Source organism: Grampus griseus (genome assembly GCF_964374135.1).
Source record: "Grampus griseus genome assembly, chromosome: 2".
In the NCBI taxonomy this organism is placed as follows: Eukaryota; Metazoa; Chordata; class Mammalia; order Artiodactyla; family Delphinidae; genus Grampus; species Grampus griseus.
The window spans coordinates 8,459,290-8,478,166 of NC_139018.1; the positions used below are offsets into that span (position 1 = coordinate 8,459,290).

At 44.0% G+C, this 18,877-nt stretch overlaps 1 protein-coding gene and 1 pseudogene across 5 annotated transcripts in view; one reads left to right on the forward strand and one right to left on the reverse strand.

Annotated features, from left to right (window-relative positions):
• AK7 (adenylate kinase 7) overlaps positions 1-16,577 on the reverse strand; it is a gene marked incomplete at both ends in the record, with an annotated part of 54,365 nt that extends 37,788 nt beyond the window's left edge. For all 4 annotated transcript variants that reach the window (XM_082648682.1, XM_082648683.1, XM_082648681.1 and 1 more), the window contains 4 exons: positions 1,457-1,551; positions 8,184-8,292; positions 13,490-13,678; positions 16,473-16,577. In XM_082648682.1, the coding sequence (XP_082504808.1) occupies positions 1,457-1,551; positions 8,184-8,292; positions 13,490-13,678; positions 16,473-16,577 (498 nt within the window). The remainder of the gene's footprint in view (positions 1-1,456; positions 1,552-8,183; positions 8,293-13,489; positions 13,679-16,472) is intronic.
• Positions 10,307-10,668, forward strand: LOC309818471 (large ribosomal subunit protein P1-like; annotated as a pseudogene). Its single transcript has one exon. The product of its transcript is annotated as a large ribosomal subunit protein P1-like (transcript).
• Positions 16,578-18,877: the final 2,300 nt, after the last annotated feature.

Below are 18,877 nucleotides of genomic sequence, written 5' to 3' on the forward strand. Positions count from 1 at the left end.
CTAGGGATGTAAGCCTGGGAGCTCCTGGGGGCCAGAAGGAGGGGACAGCTTACCTGAGAATGAAGCCTACTCAGAGAGGAAAAGAAGCAGGTGAATAGAGAAAAAGAGTAGGTGATTTCTGAGAACACTCTTTAAGCCTCTAGATCCAGCTGTGCCTGAAGTCCATTATTGGACTTACCAGTTATATGAGTCAATTAATCCCCATTTCGCTTAAGTCAGTACAAGTTAGTTTATAACTGAAGGAGTGATGACGATCAATCAGGCCAGCAAAATGATCGTCCAGTCAAATGGCCAATGACTGTTTTGTAGCAGACACTTACTAGACTCTTTGAGGGATAGAACTCAACAGGAATAAAATGACTGGCCTGCTCCTTGAGATGATAGCAACCAAATGGAGTAGTAGGTGGGAGAGCTTTATAGGAAAAGGTCAGGAAACCTCTGGTCCCTGCCCTCAAAGACCTCCCAGTCCACTGAGGGAGAGATAATTAAACAAACAAACGGCCTTTGATGCAGTAAGTATGATAAATCCCTAAATATTTCCTTACTATAAATAATGTATTCCATTGAGTCTAACACGTGCATTTTTTTTTCACATTTTAACATCTCTGAAATTAGAATGTGTCTTGTCATCCATGGTTTATCACAATGTAGAGGAGCATCCGATGCTTCAGTCAAGAAGCAACGGTGCTGTCCTCGCTGGAGCCTGGGTCACCTTCAGGTCACCTTGAGCACATACTGTCATCCTTAAACTGAGTTAGGTACTATGCATTTTGGTCTAATTGCCTTTCGCAGATGTCTTTAAAAAGATTAGAGTGTGACTCAGCACTGAGATGAAAAGGTAGTTCATAGGCACAGAGGCACTGGGGCAGAGAAGCAAATGGAAATCTGGTCTCAGGGGAGAAAATAAGCAATACTAGAAGAATGACTCTGAATCCATATTTTTTGCAAAATGATAACCATGAGCTTTATAGGAAACTACCTAGAGATAAATGACATGACTCAGGTTTTATACTAAGTTATTGTGTGAAAACAGACAGAATGCAGGTGTGATTCAGAGAAACTGGACTCTGAGTTTGAAGAAGTTTGGGGAATACTATAACCACCGTATTTTGCTTATATTTTTCCTTTTAATGTATGCACAGGAATGTATATGACAAAGATATAGGTCTAAATAAGTCTAAAAGAGAGGGCTTTCAATACATTTAAAATAAAAAGTGATAAGCATTGTTATACTTGACTAGGCGGCATTTTCTTCTTTTTTCTAAGGGTCATGTAAAACAATGTGGCCCCTTAGAATGGAGTGTTCTTTGAGCCTGTGAACTCTGCAGAGTGTTTATTATGGGGTAGGGTTCAGGAGTGTAAGAATACACCATCCACTGTAGAAAGTTCTCGCGTGCAGATTACAAGGAATCGGGGGTGAAATGTTGCATAAAGGAAAAGCCGGCACACTACTTACTGGGTCCAGGGGTTTGGACCGCGCCCAGGTCATCACCGTGGACACTAAAATAAACACCTTCCGCTTTTCGAAATGGCTGATTTCTTCATTCAGGGCTGTAGGGCCAAAAAGCCAAGCAGTTACTTGGATCCATTTAGAACGTGTTTTAAAATCATGTGTACTTTTAATTACCAGCGGGACTAGAAGTGACTCCTCTTTCAAGGAGTGGCTTTACCCCAGGGGGGCATCCCCTCTGATGCTGCCCCCTCCCCATCTTTGTCCCTGGCTGCCCCCCTCCAGCTACCCGACCTCTTCTGAGCCCAGCTCAAATCTTCAGCCCCTTCCTATTTCCTGGCCTGCAGCGGTGTGCTTTCACTTTTGGGGAGGGCTCGTGATAATAGCTGACACGGATGGGAACAGTTCATGGGCTTTATCGAATTCTCACCGTCAGGGGATAGATACTCTCATCTCTGTTTCTACCTTCTAAGGGAGCTGAGGCACAGTTTGCCCAGGATCACGGAGTGAGGTGGTGGTACAGAGTCCGATCCAGGAAGCCTGGTTGCCCGGCCTATGCACCCCCTCCAGCTGCATGGAGAATGGAGTGGGAGGCCCCAAATCAGAAAGCAAGGCCCTCTGTTTCTTTTTTAACCATTTAAAAAAATTAAAGTATAGCTAATTTACAATGTTGTGTTAGCTTCAGGTGTACAGAAAAGTGATTCAGTTATTATCTATCTATATCTATATCTAATATATTCTTTTTCAGATTCTTTTCCATTATAGGTTATTACAAGACCTTGAATATAGTTCCCGGTGCCATACAGTAAATCCTTGCTCTTTATCTAGTTTGTATATAGTAGTGTGTATATGCTAATCCCAAACTCCTAATTTATCTCCTTACCTTCCCCCCTCTGGTAACCATAAGTTTGTTCTCTATGTCTGTGAGCCTATTTCCAGTTTGTAAATAAGTTCACTTACATGATTTTTTTCCATTTCACGTATAAGTGATATCATGTGATATTTGTCTTTCTCTGTCTGACTTACTTCACTTAGTATGATCATCTCTAGGTCCATCCATGTTGCTGCAAATGGCACGATTTCATTCTTTTTTATGGGCAAGGCCCTCTCACGATTTCACATAAAGCAGTGCTATTTAGCCTAAGCGCTTGCAGAAGGAAGTAATTCCCTCCCCCTCCACTCCCCCTGGCTGGGGGAGAGCAGCTTATGCGTTGGGGGCTGTGGGCTGTGTGTGGAGGGAGGGCTTTGGTAACACTCCGATGCTTGATTAGGAACCATCTGCAGAGATGGGAATTTAGAATAGTGGTGGCCTGGACCTGGGAGTGTTTGGTTTCCAAAGGGTTTGTCATTCCCCAGGAGGGCTCCCCACACATTTAAGCACTGAATCTCCTTGAATACTTTCTGGCATGTGATTCCACTAAAATATTTTTCATAATGTATAACTTTCCAGGAAAAAACAAAAACTAAAATGAGATATACTTAAATTGTCAGAGGATCTAAGCGACACAGTAGTCATGGTAAATTTTAGTCTCATGAGTTGATTTCTCGAAATCAATCTCGAAACAAAAAGGAAAACAATAAAATACTGATATCCTGAATCTAATAAACTCATGGAATCCAACGGTAAGGTGAGAGAGTATTATTGAATTAAGTCTAGGAACACTATGTCCACAGACCTACTAGAGAGTGGACTTGAGGACACGGGGAGGGGGAAGGGTAAGCTGGGACAAAGTGAGAGAGTGGCACGGACATATATACACTACCAGACGTGAAATAGATAGCTAGTGGGAAGCAGCCTCATAGCACAGGGAGATCAGCTCGGGGCTTTGTGACCACCTAGAGGGGTGGGATAGGGAGGGAGACTCAAGAGGGAAGAGATATGGGGATATGTGTATATGTATAGCTGGTTCACTTTGTTATAAAGCAGAAACTAACACACCATTGTAAAGCAATTATACTCCAGTAAAGATTAAAAAAAAAAAAAAAGAACACTATGCCCACATATTAATCCCAATGAAATGTTAACTTTAGTTTCTATTTTTATTCTATTAACAAAAACCGCCTCTTCAATTTAATTTTGTTCTTTTCCCTTCCTGCTCTGCTGTGCCTCAGATTGGCCTATTTTGTGAACGCTTGGCACACTCAGAGGTCTTCTAACTGGGTTATCCTTTTTTAATGGGTCTAAAATGATCTGCTTGTTCACTTGTGAACGAGCAGCACATTTTATCCATATATGCAAATGCTTTCTTGCATTTCTTACACTTCATTTCTTTCTCCAGTTTTGCCTTCCTTTGATAGTATCTGTGAAGGGCAAGGTAGAGGACTTCTTTTATATTAAATATTTGAAAATAGTTCCATAAAACATCATTAAGAAGTAACACATATCCACTGTAAAAACAAAAAACTCCCCAAATCTCAGAAAGTACATGAGGTAAAGTGAGACAGTTCCCTCTACTATTCTCTCTATAGCCCCGCCCACCCCATGTCCTCCCCACTCACCCAGTCCCCCATGACTGACCAAGGGCTATACTTTCTTACAGACACAAACACTTTGTATCCCAAAAAAGAGGTAACATATTTAAAAGTTTTTCACCAAATAGAGAATAAAATTGTCCTAATTATTTAAAGCTCTTTATTAGAATGAAGAAGGAAGCAATACAGAACATACTCTACATGTTAAAGCTCATGAAAGGAAATGCAGTGTCAAAGTTTGAGAACTACTATCTTCCCTTGATGATTAGTGGGAGACATCCTATTAGGTGCTGAAGCTCATCTGTCATAGCAGGAGCTCAGTGGTTAATGTCTAAAGTTCATAATCGGAGGACATCAGTGCAGGCATTTTTGTGTATTAAAAGGAACAAGTGGGTTAAATGAGGTTCCTTTTTTGTTTGTTTGTTTTTGCGGTACGCGGGCCTCTCACCGCTGCGGCCTCTCCCACTGCAGAGCACAGGCTCCGGATGCACAGGCCCAGCGGACATGGTCCACGGGCCCAGCCGCTCCGCGGCATGTGGGATCCTCCCGGACCGGGACACAGATCCCCAATCACTGCACCACCAGGGAAGCCCGAGGTTCCTTTTGAACAGTAGAGATGGGATGGAAAAGAAATGCAGGGAATTGTTGCTTTTTATTCTAAATCCTACTGTGCTTTTTAACTTTCAAAACATGTCCAGGTTTTATTTCAGAAAAAAAATTAAAATGTAAAGAAAATTGTGAGTATACATGATATAGAAAAAAATCAGTTTCCAAAGACTGGCACAAAATAAGAACTCAGTAAACATTAGGTCTGATTATTATTTTAGGTGGTGAAATTATCTTAGAAAGTGCAATTACACATCATCTGTAAATATTTGCAAAGGGATAAACATGTGGACAGTAGGCGTTTAAAAAGCTCTGTTTCAAAAGATGACACATTGTTCATGTTATTGATTTGTCTCTTACTGAATGAAACTTAGGCCCACAGGGATAAATGAGAAATCAAACATTCTGAGCTCCTGAGGACTCCAGCACATCCACAGAGAGTACTTTTTCATCATGATTTCTCTGAATATGGTACAGACATGACTGAGGCTTCATTCCATTTCTCTGAACATGAGCCAAAATATAGCTTTGCTATTGGTCTTATTCAGGGGTTGGCAATGTACCGCCTGTTTTTGTAAATAAAGTTTTATTGGAACCCGGCCCATTCATTTACATGTTGTCTATAGTTGCATTCTTGCTACAACAGCAGAGGAGTTGGCTTGAAAAGCTAAACATATTTACTATCTGGCCTTTAACAGAAAAAGTTTGCTGACGCCTGAACTCATCTGCCAAAAACCAACATACTGAAGTGTAAAAAATACTGCAAAGTAAGGTGCCTGTGTCTTTTTGGCTGTCCTCCTAGCCTAGAATGGCAATTCAAGTAAGCTGATTTGCTCTCTCCTTTGATCCGGACTTAATAAGGGGATGAATCACAAAGCACCAAATTGCTAAACTTCATCTTGTCCCTTAGAGTTCATTACCTTTTTCAATGCATTTAAAATATGAACGTGTTCTCTGCGACCCCTTCCTGACCCTTGCTATTGGGGAACGCTTGTTGAACTGAATCAAATCCTCACAGTTAGAAATAATTCCTTTTCTCCTGGGGTTTCCCGGGTGGTGCAGTGGTTAAGAATCCACCCGCCAATGCAGGGGACACAGGTTCAAGCCCTGGTCTGGGAAGATCCCACATGCTGCAGAGCGACTAAGCCCGTGCGCCACAACTACTGAACCTGCACTCTAGAGCCCGCAAGCCACAACTACTGAGGCTGCACGCCACAACTACTGAAGCCCGCGTGCCTAGAGCCCGTGCTCTGCAACAAGAGAAGCCACTGCGATGAGAAGCCCGCGCACCGCAACGAAGAGCAGCCCCCGCTTGCTGCAACTAGAGAAAAGCCACCGTGCAGCAACAAAGACCCAACACAGCCAAAAATAAAAAAATTTTAAAACTAAATAATTCCTCTCCTCCTAAAGTCACATCCATCTTGTGATAGCTTTTGTGTCAACATGTCATTCTCTGCCCTGCATGAAAGTTTCTCCCGAGTCCCTTAGCTCTCTTGTGGGCCTACAAGAGCCTTGAGGGTATCTTTTTTTTTAAATTTGTCTTTGTATCTTCCCAATACGTTCAACCCCACCTCCTTAAGCCATGCCTGTGGAATGAATAAAGGTTGAATTTTGAAAGTTAATGTTTCTTTTAATGATCAAAAATATTCTATTCTTTGGACACATAAATCAATGGAACAGAATAGACAGCCCAGAAATAAACCCATGCACTTATGGTCAGTTCATCTATGACAAAGGAGGCAAGAAAAGACAGCCTCTTCAATAAATGGTGTTGGGAAAACTGGACAGCTACATGTAAAAGAATGAAATTAGAACATTCTCTGACATCATATACAAAAATAAACTCAAAATGGATTAAAGACCTAAATGTAAGACCAGAAACCATAAAACTCCTAGAGGAAAACATAGGCGGAACACTCTTTGACATAAATTGTAGCAGTAGTTTTTTGGATCTCTCTCCTGAAGCAAAGGAAATAAAAGCAAAAATAAACAAATGGGACCTAATTAAATTTAAAAGCTCTTGCACAACAAAGGAAAACACTGACAAAATGAAAAGACAACCTACTGAATGGGAGAAAATATTTGCAAATGATATAAATGATAAGGGGTTAATAGCCAACATATATAAACAGCTCATACAACCCAACATCAAAAAAACAAACGACCCAGATTAAAAAATGGGCAGAAGAACTAAGTAGACATCTTTCCAAAGAAGACATACAGATGGCCAACAGGCACATGAAAAGATGCTCAACATGGCTAATCATCAGGGAGAGGCAAATCAAAACCACAGAGGTACCACCTCACAACTGTCAGAATGGCCATCATCAAAAAGACAACAAATAACAAGTGTTGGCGAAGATGTGGAGAAAAGGGAACCCTTCATGCACTGTTGGTGGGAATGTACATTGGTGCAGCCATTGTGGAAAACAGTATGGCGGTTTCTCAAAAAACCAAAAACAGAACTACCATATGACTCAGCAACTCCACTCTTGGGTCTATATCTAAAAAAATGAAAACACTAATTCCAAAAGATACATGTACCCCAATGTTCCTAGCAGCATTATTTATAATTGGCAAGATATGGAAGCAACCTAAGGTCCATCAACAGATGAATGGATACAGAAAAATTGGTGAATATATATACAATGGAATACTACTCAGCTATAAAAAAGAATGAAATTTTGCCATTTGCAACAACATGGATGGACATATTATGCCAAGTAAAATAAGTCAGACAGAGAAGGATAAATACTGTATGATATTACTAAAAAATACAACAAACTAGTGACTATAACAAAAAAGAAGCAGACTCACAGATATAGAGAACGAGCTAGTGGTTACCAGTGGGGAGAGGAAGGGGGAAGGGCTTTATGCGGTAGAGGATTAAGAGGTACAAACTATTAGGTATAAAATAAGCTACAAGGATATGATGTACAACACAGGGAACAGGCAGTATTTTATAACAACTATAAACGGAGTATAACCTTTAAACATTTTGAATCACTGTACTGTACACCTATAACTTATAATATCGTACATTAACTATATTTCAATTTAAAAAATTCTATTCTTCGGAAGCTCCTGTTGCTAAATTAATTAAACAAGGAAGCCATTAGATTGAGGTGGTCCTAATAGCTTAGCAGCATAAATAAGCAAACCCAAACCTAAGAACAGCTAATCACAAACAGTCCTAACCACTGGACCGCCAGGGAATTCCCAATATGAATTGAGTTTTGTTCATATAAACTCTTCTTTTTTTTTATATATAATAAGAAACACTGTCAAATGCAGTAAACATCAACTTTATTTTTATGTATTTATTTATTTTGGCCACCCTGCACATTATGTGGGATGTGGGATCTTATTTCCCCAACCAGGGATGGAACCCATGCCCCCTGCACTGGAAGCACAAAGTCCTAACCACTGGACCACCAGGGAAGTCCCTCACATAAACTCTTACATATTTTCATATGCCTCCCTTTATGTTTTAATGCTATCCACAGGCGTATCCACTAGTCTGATTTCACTTCCTGTTTTAGGTGAATTTCAGATCAGTTCTTCCACGGTCCTAATTTGCCTAGTGTTCCTGAGATGACTCTTAGGTAAAGTAAAAAAGTCCCGTCCCTGGAGATCAAGGGTGCATCTCACTGACCAGAGACTGCCCAGATGGCTTCCTCCACTTGCTGGGGGTTCTCAGTGATGTTATAAATGATAACATCACACTCCAGCAGGTGCATGAGAAGGTCTTCTCGAGAGATAGCCTGAAAAAGAAAGTTGACAGTCATTTGTTGCAAGAAGCGCACAAAGTAACCTTAATATTTAGATGGGAGTGACAATTTCCAAATGAGATATGTTGCCTGGAGAGTCCCACAGGAAACATTCGCAGAAGGATTTTTTTATTTAAAATGAAATTTTGGCTCTCTTCTGTGTGTAGTTTTCAAGTAACAAAGTTTATGTAAATAGCCTGGAACAGATGAATAAGAAAATTGCATAATGATCTTAGGTACTATTTCTGCATGCTGTTTAAACCCCGATTCAGGAAGAAAGAATTAGAACACACTGGAAGAAAATGTGTGAGGCATTTAAAACAAACTCAAGCTCTATGCAAGATTCTTTGAGCAACTATAGATCATGAATCACTCAGAAATGCTGATAAGTGATTAATATGGATTATTTCAGAATCCTCAAAATGGAATTAATCTGGTCTCATTCGAGATGTAAGGTACCTTATTACAGTTGACAGCAGGGAGTATTTTAAAAAAAACAGAAACTTTTAATGGTTAAAAATACCAAGTTCTTATATGGGATGAAAGTAACTTTGGTGATCACTGTGTCCAAAGGAAAACACGCACACTTGGTAAATCATGATTGGAATGATTGAGGATGAAACAGGCACGTTTTCAAGAGAATGGTCATCCTGACCAGATATTGAGTGACCATGATTGTGCATTCATTTGTTCCCCCAGTAAATATTTGTGGGCCCTCATTTTCACCCCAAGGGGAAAGGCAAAATAAATAATGTATGATTGTTGATATTACAGATTAGCGCGCGCGCATGCGCGCGTGCATGTGTGTGTGGGTGTTGTTGGCAAAATTTTAACAAATAACTAGGGTCTAATGTGGACGAGGGCGCAACTAAGCACATATGAAGCCTTTGTACAAATTAGAAAAAGGAAACCTGCTCTTGGTGGAAAAATTATAAGGCACCCAGTCTGGGACACACTGTAGCCAGCAGAACACATCACTTTTCAGCTCCTACCCATGCCCATAGCTGGGCAACCTTGCGCAGTGTGCAATCTGTACAGCCCTACGTGGCAGCCCCCAATGTAGAAAGGGCTATCATAGAAGTACATTTGAGGTTTGATGGACTAGGTGAAATATGGGACTATGGCTCATAGGAGTTGACATTTGAGCTGCGCTGAAAGGGTGAATACAAGCTCACTCAGCAGAGCCTGGGAAGTTCACGGACTAGCAGGCCATTTGCTGAGCCAGGCAAAAGCACCTTTGACAACCTGGACCAGCCTAATGTTTTTCCATCCTCCATTCTCTCTCACCTTTCATGCCACTCTTGCTTCTTCCCCTTGGCTGCCCAGAACCCAAGCTCTAGCTATACCGATGCTTTCTATTCCAAAGCACACCATACACTTTGCCAGGTGCCCCCTTGTGTGTCATTTCCTTGTCCTTTTATCTGCTTGGAAAGCTCTATTCAGCCCTGGAGGTTCAGCCTCAGTCCCAGCATCACCAGTAGACCCCAAGCTCCCAAAGGAGGGCCAGCTGTGCAGAATCTCCCGATCAGAGGAGGTTCGGGGGTCTTGCTCTGTGTGGCAGGGAGGCGTCTGAAGCTCCGTTTGCCTGGCTCTATAGATAAGACTGAGAATTCATACTGCCCTGTTCAGAGCGCTCTGGACGCGGCTGTGCGCACACCTCTGTCATCATGTCACTGTCCTGCTCTGGAGTCACTAGTTGACATTGCAGAGTTCCTGCTAGGCTGTGAGCTCCGTGTTTTTCTGTGGGTCTTCAAAGTGCTCAATACTCATTCACTGAATCAAATTCAGGTATAAAGAGTGATCAGTGATGGAGATCTGAAGCAACGCAGATAGCCAGGAGAATGGAAAGTAGGCATTCTTTCGAAAGCGATTAAAGACACGAGCTGAGGCCTCCCTTCCTTCAGCTGCCGCTAAGGTGCTCCGTCCTTCCAAGGAAGCTAAGGCCGCGTTGGGGCGAGGCCCTCACTTCATCTGTCCGGCAGCCCCCGCCTAGCACTGGCCCCGCACCATGGCCTCCATCTCGGAGCTCGCCTGCATCTTCTCGGCCCTCATCCCGCATGACGATGAGGTGATGGTCACAGAGGACAAGATCTATGCTCTCATTAAAGCAGCCGGTGTAAATGTTGAACCTTTCTGGCCAGGATTGTCTGCAAAGGCTTTGGCCAAGGTCAACACACAGGGAGCCTCATCGGCAGTGCAGGGGCTGGTGGAGCTGCCCCAGCAGGAGGTCCTGCCTCCTCCACCGCTGCTGCCCCCGCTGAGGAGCAGAAAGTAGACGCAAAGAGAGAAGAATCTGAAGAGTCTGATGATGACAGGGGCTTTGGTCTTTTTGACGAAACCTCTTTAGTGACATGTTCAATAAGAAGCTGAGCTCTTCAATTTGAGGTCAGCAAGGAGGCCCTCTGTGCTCTGGAAAAATCTGGCAGGAAAGGACTTCAGACAGACATTTGCAGGAGAAATGTTTATGAACCCAATATCGTGTGTCTTCTCGTACCTAGAAAAGCACCAAAGTCATGACTGGAGAGATCTGCTCCTTGTGACCAGAACTGACCTTTTGCTGAGACGTGTACTTGCTTGCACGTGGCCCCTTCACCCAAACTATACGCGTACTGACTCCCCACACCCCAACCTCTTTGGAGCAGTTCCTCAGAGCTCTCTGAGAGGCTGTCCCCCAGGCTATAGCCCTCAGTCAACCCCAAATAAAACTGAACGCACAGCACTCGCAGTGTGTGTGTGTGTGTGTGTATGTGTGCGTGTGCGTGTGCGTGTGTTTTCCAGTCTATACTGGGAAGCCAAGAGCCCACAGCAATGCCAGGCTTGCAGCTGTGATGGGGGCAAGTGTGTGATGAATGGTGTAAAGGACACTCTGGCTTGTCTACAATCATCCATCTCCTTTTCTTCTTTCCCAACAGAACCCCAATTTTGTGCAGATACGCCCCTTCTCAGCCTGTGGGAAATTAACTCCACCTTCTAGTTTAAGGGATGGGCCTTACTGATCTCAGGGTAAGTGATTGGTTCAGGAATCAGCAAGTGACTCAACTCAAGACACTGAGATTCAAGGAGATACCTGTGGGGTGCTGCTGGAATGTTCATCCTCCTTTTTCTGAGAACTTCTGGAAGTTCTCTTCATCAGAGTGTTGCTGCGTTTGTGTGCAAAGCCCTGGAATGTTGCCGCCTTGCTGCCAACCTGAGGATGAAGTCCCTCCCAGAGGAAGACAGAGCCCAGAAAAGGGCTGGAAAAGGAGCTGCAGCCCCTGGGTCATGCCAGGCCTGAAGCAGGTGCTTCCTTGAGACCACCAGCCACATAAGTTGATGAATTCCTTATTGGTTACTGATTTGCATTGTCTTTTTTTTTTCCTATTACTTGCAGCCCCAAACAGCCTAAACTGATAATAGACAGCAAGGCCCTTAATACAAATTAGGGCAGAGTAGTGTATTTTTTTTTGTTTTTGTTTTTGTTTTTTTTTTGTGGTACGTGGGCCTCTCACTGTTGTGGCCTCTCCCGTTGCGGAGCACAGGCTCCGGACGCGCAGGTTCGGCGGCCATGGCTCACGGGCCCAGCTGCTCCACGGCATGTGGGATCTTCCTGGACCGGGGCGCGAACCCGTGTCCCCTGCATCGGCAGGCATACTCTCAACCACTGCGCCACCAGGGAAGCCCCAGGGCAGAGTAGTTTTGTAGAGGAGTGTGAGAGACTTCATCCTGGGTAAATTGATATAGAAGTGCTGCAGGACATCTGGGGGAGTGGACTAGGAAGCAGTTGGATGTGCAGGTTGGTCAACACGGCTGGAGAAGGATTTGAAAGGCGTTGGCTTGTACAGGGGAGCTGGAGCTATAGGACTGAATAAGATTTAGAAAGGATGCCTATTAGGAGAAGGGAGGGAGCTCTGAGAAAAACTGCATTTAAAGGGAAGGAGTGGATGCGTAAGGGCAGTCTGCCAGCTGCTGCTGCTGGGAAGCAGGGAAGAGAGGCCCTTGGTAATGAGGGGCTGGCTGGTGACAATGGCCAGGGCATCTCCTGTGAAGGGGTGGGGGCTGGAGAGTGCAGGAGTGAGGCCTGCAAAGGTGGCTGAGCCCTCTCTCAAGTTCAGTGGTGGCAGGGGCCATGGGCAGAGAAAGAGGCAGGGAGGCCAAAGTAAGAGTGTGTGTGTGTGTGTGTGTGTGTGTGTGTGTGTGTGTGTGTGTGTGTGTGTGTTTCCAGCGAGAAAGATGTGAGCATACGTAGAGGTGGAAAGAAAGAAGCCAGTGGCGAGTGAAGATCCAGAAGAGGGTAAAAGGGGGTAAGTGGTGAAGAAAGTTCCCAAAGATGGTAGGAGGGGACTCATTCATTCATTGACAAATACTTATTGAGGGCCAGTGCTGTCCGTCACCGTGCAAGGATACACATGAGAATAAATGGGGTGCTGTCTCTACTCTCAAGGAACAGATACTAATAGTGTGACCCACAATAGACAGATAATAACAATGGGGTGAGAAAAGTGTAAGAATCTAGGCAGGTAGAGAGCTCAGAATCTAAACTGGGAGTGGGGAATCATGGAGGGCTTCCTGGAGGAGAAGACAACCCGAATTAAATCGTGAAGGATGAATAGGGCTGGTTGGAGGAGGGAAGAGGGAAGGCTATTCCAGGGTACAGCATGTGCAAAGCTGTCTCCTAGGATCTAGAGGGCTGCAGGCAGGGTGATGGGAGGAATTAGGCTGGGAGGGTCACCCTTCTTGCAGGTATTTAAGTCCTTGGATGAGGACTGTGTAGAATTTGTCATGTGAAGGCAGCAGTATTTCTCAGTAAGACAGCAATATAATGGTGTTATCCTTGAGTGGCTTATTACCCGAGGAGATGTCTCTTTCACAGATTGCGCCGGCCATGGCCCAGAGCCATGTTGGGGTGGTGCAGGGCAGAATACATTCTAAATACAGGGCAGAGAACTTTATGAGTCTGAAAGTCCAAATGAGATCCATACTTTCTAAGAATATCTCATTTAAGTTCTCTGCTGCAGGCAAGACTTGAAAGTGGAGAGACAAGGGTTGTTCATTTCCATCGCAGGAGGAAGACCTGCCCTCACTTCTCTCCTCAACTTCCCCACCTTCTCACATTGGCAGGAGAGAGGAGACAAGGAGCAAACACAGTGGCAGGGCATCGGAGCAGGGGGTGGCCCTCCCCTTCGCCCCCTCTCAGCAGTCCCTCTGGACTTACATAGTAGGTCTCCATGGCAAAGTTGGGGCAGGGGGTTTCGAGCGTGGAAAGCGTGCCCACTATCTGGAACGTGCCTTCCTTCAGGTTGGCTGAGGAGGCTTCTGGCACGGCTGATTTATCTTCATCGTGCTTTTCCTCCTCTTCAGTAATTTCTTCAAGTGAAGCCCCGACCACAGAGGTAGAGAGAAACTGCAAGCAAACAGGAATTTCCTGAATACTAAGAACAACGGAGAGTAAGGCCAGTCAATGAATGACGATTCTAAAACGTGACCTTTACTGAAGGCTTGCTAGCGGTGCCACTCATGCTTTGTACACCGGTATCTCATTGAAATTGGTTTAATTCCCGCAACGACACAGTGAAGTGTCTATTCACTATTATGACTCCCCATTTCATAGGCGAGGAACTCAGGCTCGGAGAGCTTAAAAGCTCGTTAAGGGTATTATCCTTCCCTAGCATCAGGCAGAGCTGGGCTAAATTCACGATGGTCGTTTGTGTCTAACAGATAGGTAGAAATGTAATGCGATCAGCTTAGGTAACTTAAATTTGCTAGTACCACATTAACAAAAGGAGAAAAAAACAGGTGAAGTTAACTTAGGTAAAGTTTAAATTTTTAAAAATTTAGGTAACATTTTATTTAACTCAATATATCCAAAACATTATCAGTTTAACATGTCATCAATATAAACATTATTGAGATATTATATATTGTTTTCTTTTCCCATAGTAAGTGTTTGAAATTTGATGTGCATTTTACACTTACAGTGCATCTCCATTTGGACTAGACACTTTTAAACGTTCCATAACCACATGGGACCAGTGGCTATGAATAATGAAATAGAATGAGGTTGGCAAAGTTTCTTTTTTTGGTTTTACAAAAGCTGTCTTTGTGAGTTGTTTATGCAATGTTCATGGGTTTCATATATAAAGAGAAATAATTTTAATTTATATATTAGACATATAATTTATAGTTTAAACATGTGTAAATAATCATGACGATATCACCCCTTGGGAGTAAAAACACAACAGAATGCCCCACCCCCTTTATTTTGATAAAAAAACAGTCCAAGTTAATAGACAAGGTGTCAGGTTCAATCTCTTATTGGAATCTATTTTTCCCAAGTATGCCATATATATTTTCATTTACCTCTCAAACACACATATTCAATTTATTATCCCGTTTCACAGATGAGGAGATTGAGGCCCAGCAATAAGTAATTTGCCCAAGATCGCATAGGCAGGAAGGGGTGAAGTTGGACCTTCTGATAATGACACCCCAGCTGTACAGGTGCCCCGCCCTGACACACTACCCAGAGACCGGGGGAGAAGGGGCTGTGGTGGCATTGCTCAGCTAGGCCTGAGGACAAGAGACATGGTTTCCACGTTTTTTTAGATGCTTTATATTTCTACTTCCATATTGCTTAGTGCAGACAATAGCAATTACTTGGAATTTGAGAAAGTCAAGTCCTGGTTTGTTAAGGAATAACCGGAAATTCTGTTATTGATAAGCTTTGGAAAAAATCTCTCCCAACAAAAAGTTTTATTGTAAAAATATTACGTCGTAAAAAATAATCAGAGATCAAAAGGGGATAAAGTAAAAAGTTAAATTCTCTTCCCTCCCTCCCTCCTAATTTCAATCATGTCACGTCCCTTTTTAAGTACTCCAATGGCTATCAATGGATTTAGAACATAAATCAAATTCCTGACCAAAGCCCCACAAGATCTGGGCCTTTGGGCTTGACTCTGCTTTGCTAATTTACACAATAAATATCGATGAACTGCTGACCACGTGTGAGGCACTGTTTAGTTGCTGAGCTGGGCCACATTTTGACTTTCACAGCCCCTTTCCGCCAAAAGTATATTAAAAATGATATTTTATGACTGTATATCTATAATGACACACTATCTTTGACTGTAAAATTTAATTTGCTTCCTTCCTATTTTAAGAGAAATTATAACATTTGTGCGGGCCCCAAAGCCACATGGGTCCTGGGCATGGTGCCTGCTGTCCCCTGGAGCCTCTGGTTCACTGCAGCCTCACCACTCTGTCCTCTGCAACCTTTGCCTTTGCCGTGCCCTCTGGGAACTATTTCCTCGGGCTGGACCCTCATCTTGTGTGTGTCAGATTAAATGTCACCTTTCAAGAGAGCGCTTTCATGCAACTCTATTGAAAGCAGCTGCGCTCTTCCCCAGTCCACCTCTTCTATTCTCTTTCCTTCAGAGTACTTATCACCTATTGAAATATCTTGTTTATTCTAGTAATTATTTATTGTCTGTCTCCTTCCAGAGGGGCAGGGTCTTCAAGGGTCAAAACCTTTTTTGGTCTTATTTACTGTGCCAGCCTTTTAGTAGGAGTTCATGAACGAGTGACTCCCATCCTCCAGAGGTGATAACGGTTAAGTGTCTTGTGTATCCTTTGAGACGTTTTTCTGTATTTAGGTTGTCTATCTATCTATCTATCTATCTATCTATCTATCTATCTATCTTCTCTATATTTGTATCTATCTTTTTAAAAGACACAAGTAAGTTCATACTACCCCTGTCTTTTTAATGCTTTGCTATTGCATTTAGTTTTGGACTTCTTTTTCCGTCAGTTGCCTGATACAGACGAGTTGGCGGGAATGGAAAGAGAACCCGGTTAGGAGGTCGGAGACCTGGCCCTATGTCCAGGTCCTGCCCCCAACTCGCTAAGTGATCTTGGGCAAGCCCCTTTCTGCCTCGAAGCCTCAGTTTCCTCTTACTAACAGGGGAGGAACCCCGGCTGGAACGGAGATCTCCAAACACCTGGGCTTCCAGGTGGGGCGCTTGTCTAGCCTGGGTGCAGACTGGGGAGCAGGGGGCATTGGCCGTGCCCAGGACGAGGGAGGGTCCCTTAGGGGAGGCCCTGATAGCGTCCGGTGGTGCAGGCCCTCGCTGGGTTCCGGGGCTGGGGCGGGGGACTGGGAGTTGGGGGCTTGGGTTCTCCTGTCAATCACCGCCGCTCACCTTCCCGATGTTTCTGCTGCTGTATGAGTCCAGCAGGTTTATAAACACCCTCTGGATCCGTTTAACTTTCTCCGTCCGGACAGCAACTTCCTCTTCTTCAGCCATGGTGGGAGCCTCGCTGGTTGCTAAGGAGAAAGCGTCCCTTTGGTTGCCAAGGAGATGGAGCCGCGGCCCTAGGACCGCGGGGCCAGGCTGCCCTCCGGGGTTGGGGCTAGGGCGCGGGGCGGGGCGTTCCCGGGGCGGGGGGCGGGGCCTCCGGTTTCCGAGGCCAGGAGGGCTCTCCCTGCCCAGGGCGCCAGGCAGGCCTGCGTCGCCGCCCGAGCCCCACTCTCCCCTGCTTCACGCCGGGGGCCCTCGGGCAGGGCGCATCCTCCGTCCCTTTCCTCTCGTTCATTCGGTAACTCCGGAAACACGTCCCAGTGTCCACCTGACACGGAGCACTAAAAATGCTGATGAATCTGAGGAAAAGGTAAAACCGCAAGCCTAGGCTTCCCCTGAAATGTCGGAGTGAATTAACGTGCCCCTCTGGGGCGGTCTGACCGGGCGGGCGTGACATAATCCTCTACTGTAAAGAAGGGCTGTTGCCATGGAGTTTCGGGGTCATGGTGTGGTCCCCACTGTGCTGCCAGTCGCTGCTTGGTCCACTGGGCTCAACTGGTTTAGCAGTTCCAGGGCTGGGGTGGGAGTGACTAGCAGCCATTTGTGCTGGGGATTCACCCCCATTCACAAAGGGATAGAATTCAGACTTTGCCCTTTCCAAATCAGGTTAGACACGCAGTTGCCCAGATAAACCGACAAATTAAAAGATGCCATTCGATTTGTCTTATCACAGAACCACAAAGGTCACGGTGGACTAGATATATATATATCCTGTTATCTTAGAATAGTAAATATTTTTGTGCTTTAAACATTAACTTGTTGAATGTACATATTTAACACATGGATCGACTGTGTACCTTTTTTTTTTTTTTTTAAATACTGATTGCCTCAGAAATTGGAGATGGCCAGGGAGCTCCAGACAGCCTGGAGGTTCTGGGCACTCAGGCATTTGGGGGACTAGGCTTTGACTTCCAGCTCTGCAGCCATTTGTGGGAGACTGGGGCCAACCTTTTAACTTTACCCAAGCTGTTAAATTGACTGTAAAACAGGGGTGAAACCACCAACCTAACAGGGCGGTCAGGATCAAACAAGATATACGAAAGCACCTTCAGAAGTGGTCTCCATAAGTGAAATTGCTTTTTTTCTGCAACGCTGAAGCACGCTTCTACCAATGGGAGTTTTTCATTCCTTTTTTCGTCCCCACGCCGACTCCCTTTCCTTTTATACATATGTCTCATTAAAACTTGTTTTGATAAAATAACACTTTGAAATTTTGCAGATTTAATTTGGGAACAGCTTGCTCACAGCAACATTCTTTTTTTTAGTATCAACAAGAAATTGCTGTCAATTTAAATGTAAAAATACTCATGTAAGACCAGTACAAAACTTGATGGAGTAAGTACTCTTCAGCATTCTTTCAAAAGGTCTATTATATCAAATATTCTAGAGTTCACTAGTTGCCTCATTTCCAGATTTTCAGTTTGACCCTACTGACACGCAGTTAAGCAGGTAAGTACTTTTATTCAACCGGTCATGCTACTTTAACTCATTTTTGTTTCATTCTTGTTCACATTACTGATAACATGTAAATGAGCTAGTTACAAGGGGATGGCTTCCAGAGAATTTTGTATCATATTGGTGTGTTAGGAAAGGAGATTCTATTGATCAATTCTATTATGCCAACTAAGGGATCTTTCTTCTGTTATTCCTTTCCTCTTTAAAATTTTTTTTTATATTTTAGTTTTCATTGAAGTATAGTTGATTTACAATGCTGTGTTAGTTTCAGGTGTACAGCAGAGTGATTCAGTTACATATATAGGTTATTACGAGACATTGAGTCTAGTTCCCTGTTCCTCTTTCAAAATCAGCTTTCATGTAACCACAAAGTTCAGGGGATGCTTTTATTGACACATATGGGGATGGTTGGCGGAGTCAGAAGACTTGGGTTCTGACAGTACCCTCCTGCTCACAGGTGGGCTGCTGAGCAAGTGCCGCAACCTGTCCAAGTCTCAGCTGGACACGTCACACACAAAATGAAGGGGTAAAGGGTGGAGTTCTTATGTCAACCTGGCACATATCAGAATGTTTTCCTACCCTGTTCCCCCTTAGCAATCAAACCACACATTTCATGTTTTTGAACACTGGCGAGAGAATAGTGCAGTGTTGTGATGGGGGAAGGGAATGAATGCTCAGTACCCCAGTAGCTGCTGATTAGCTGTGTGGGATGTGTAATGATTGATTCTGGACCTGGAGGGAAGGTGGGGAGCATGTCATCGTGGGAAATGAGGTGTGCATTCTCTTCATAG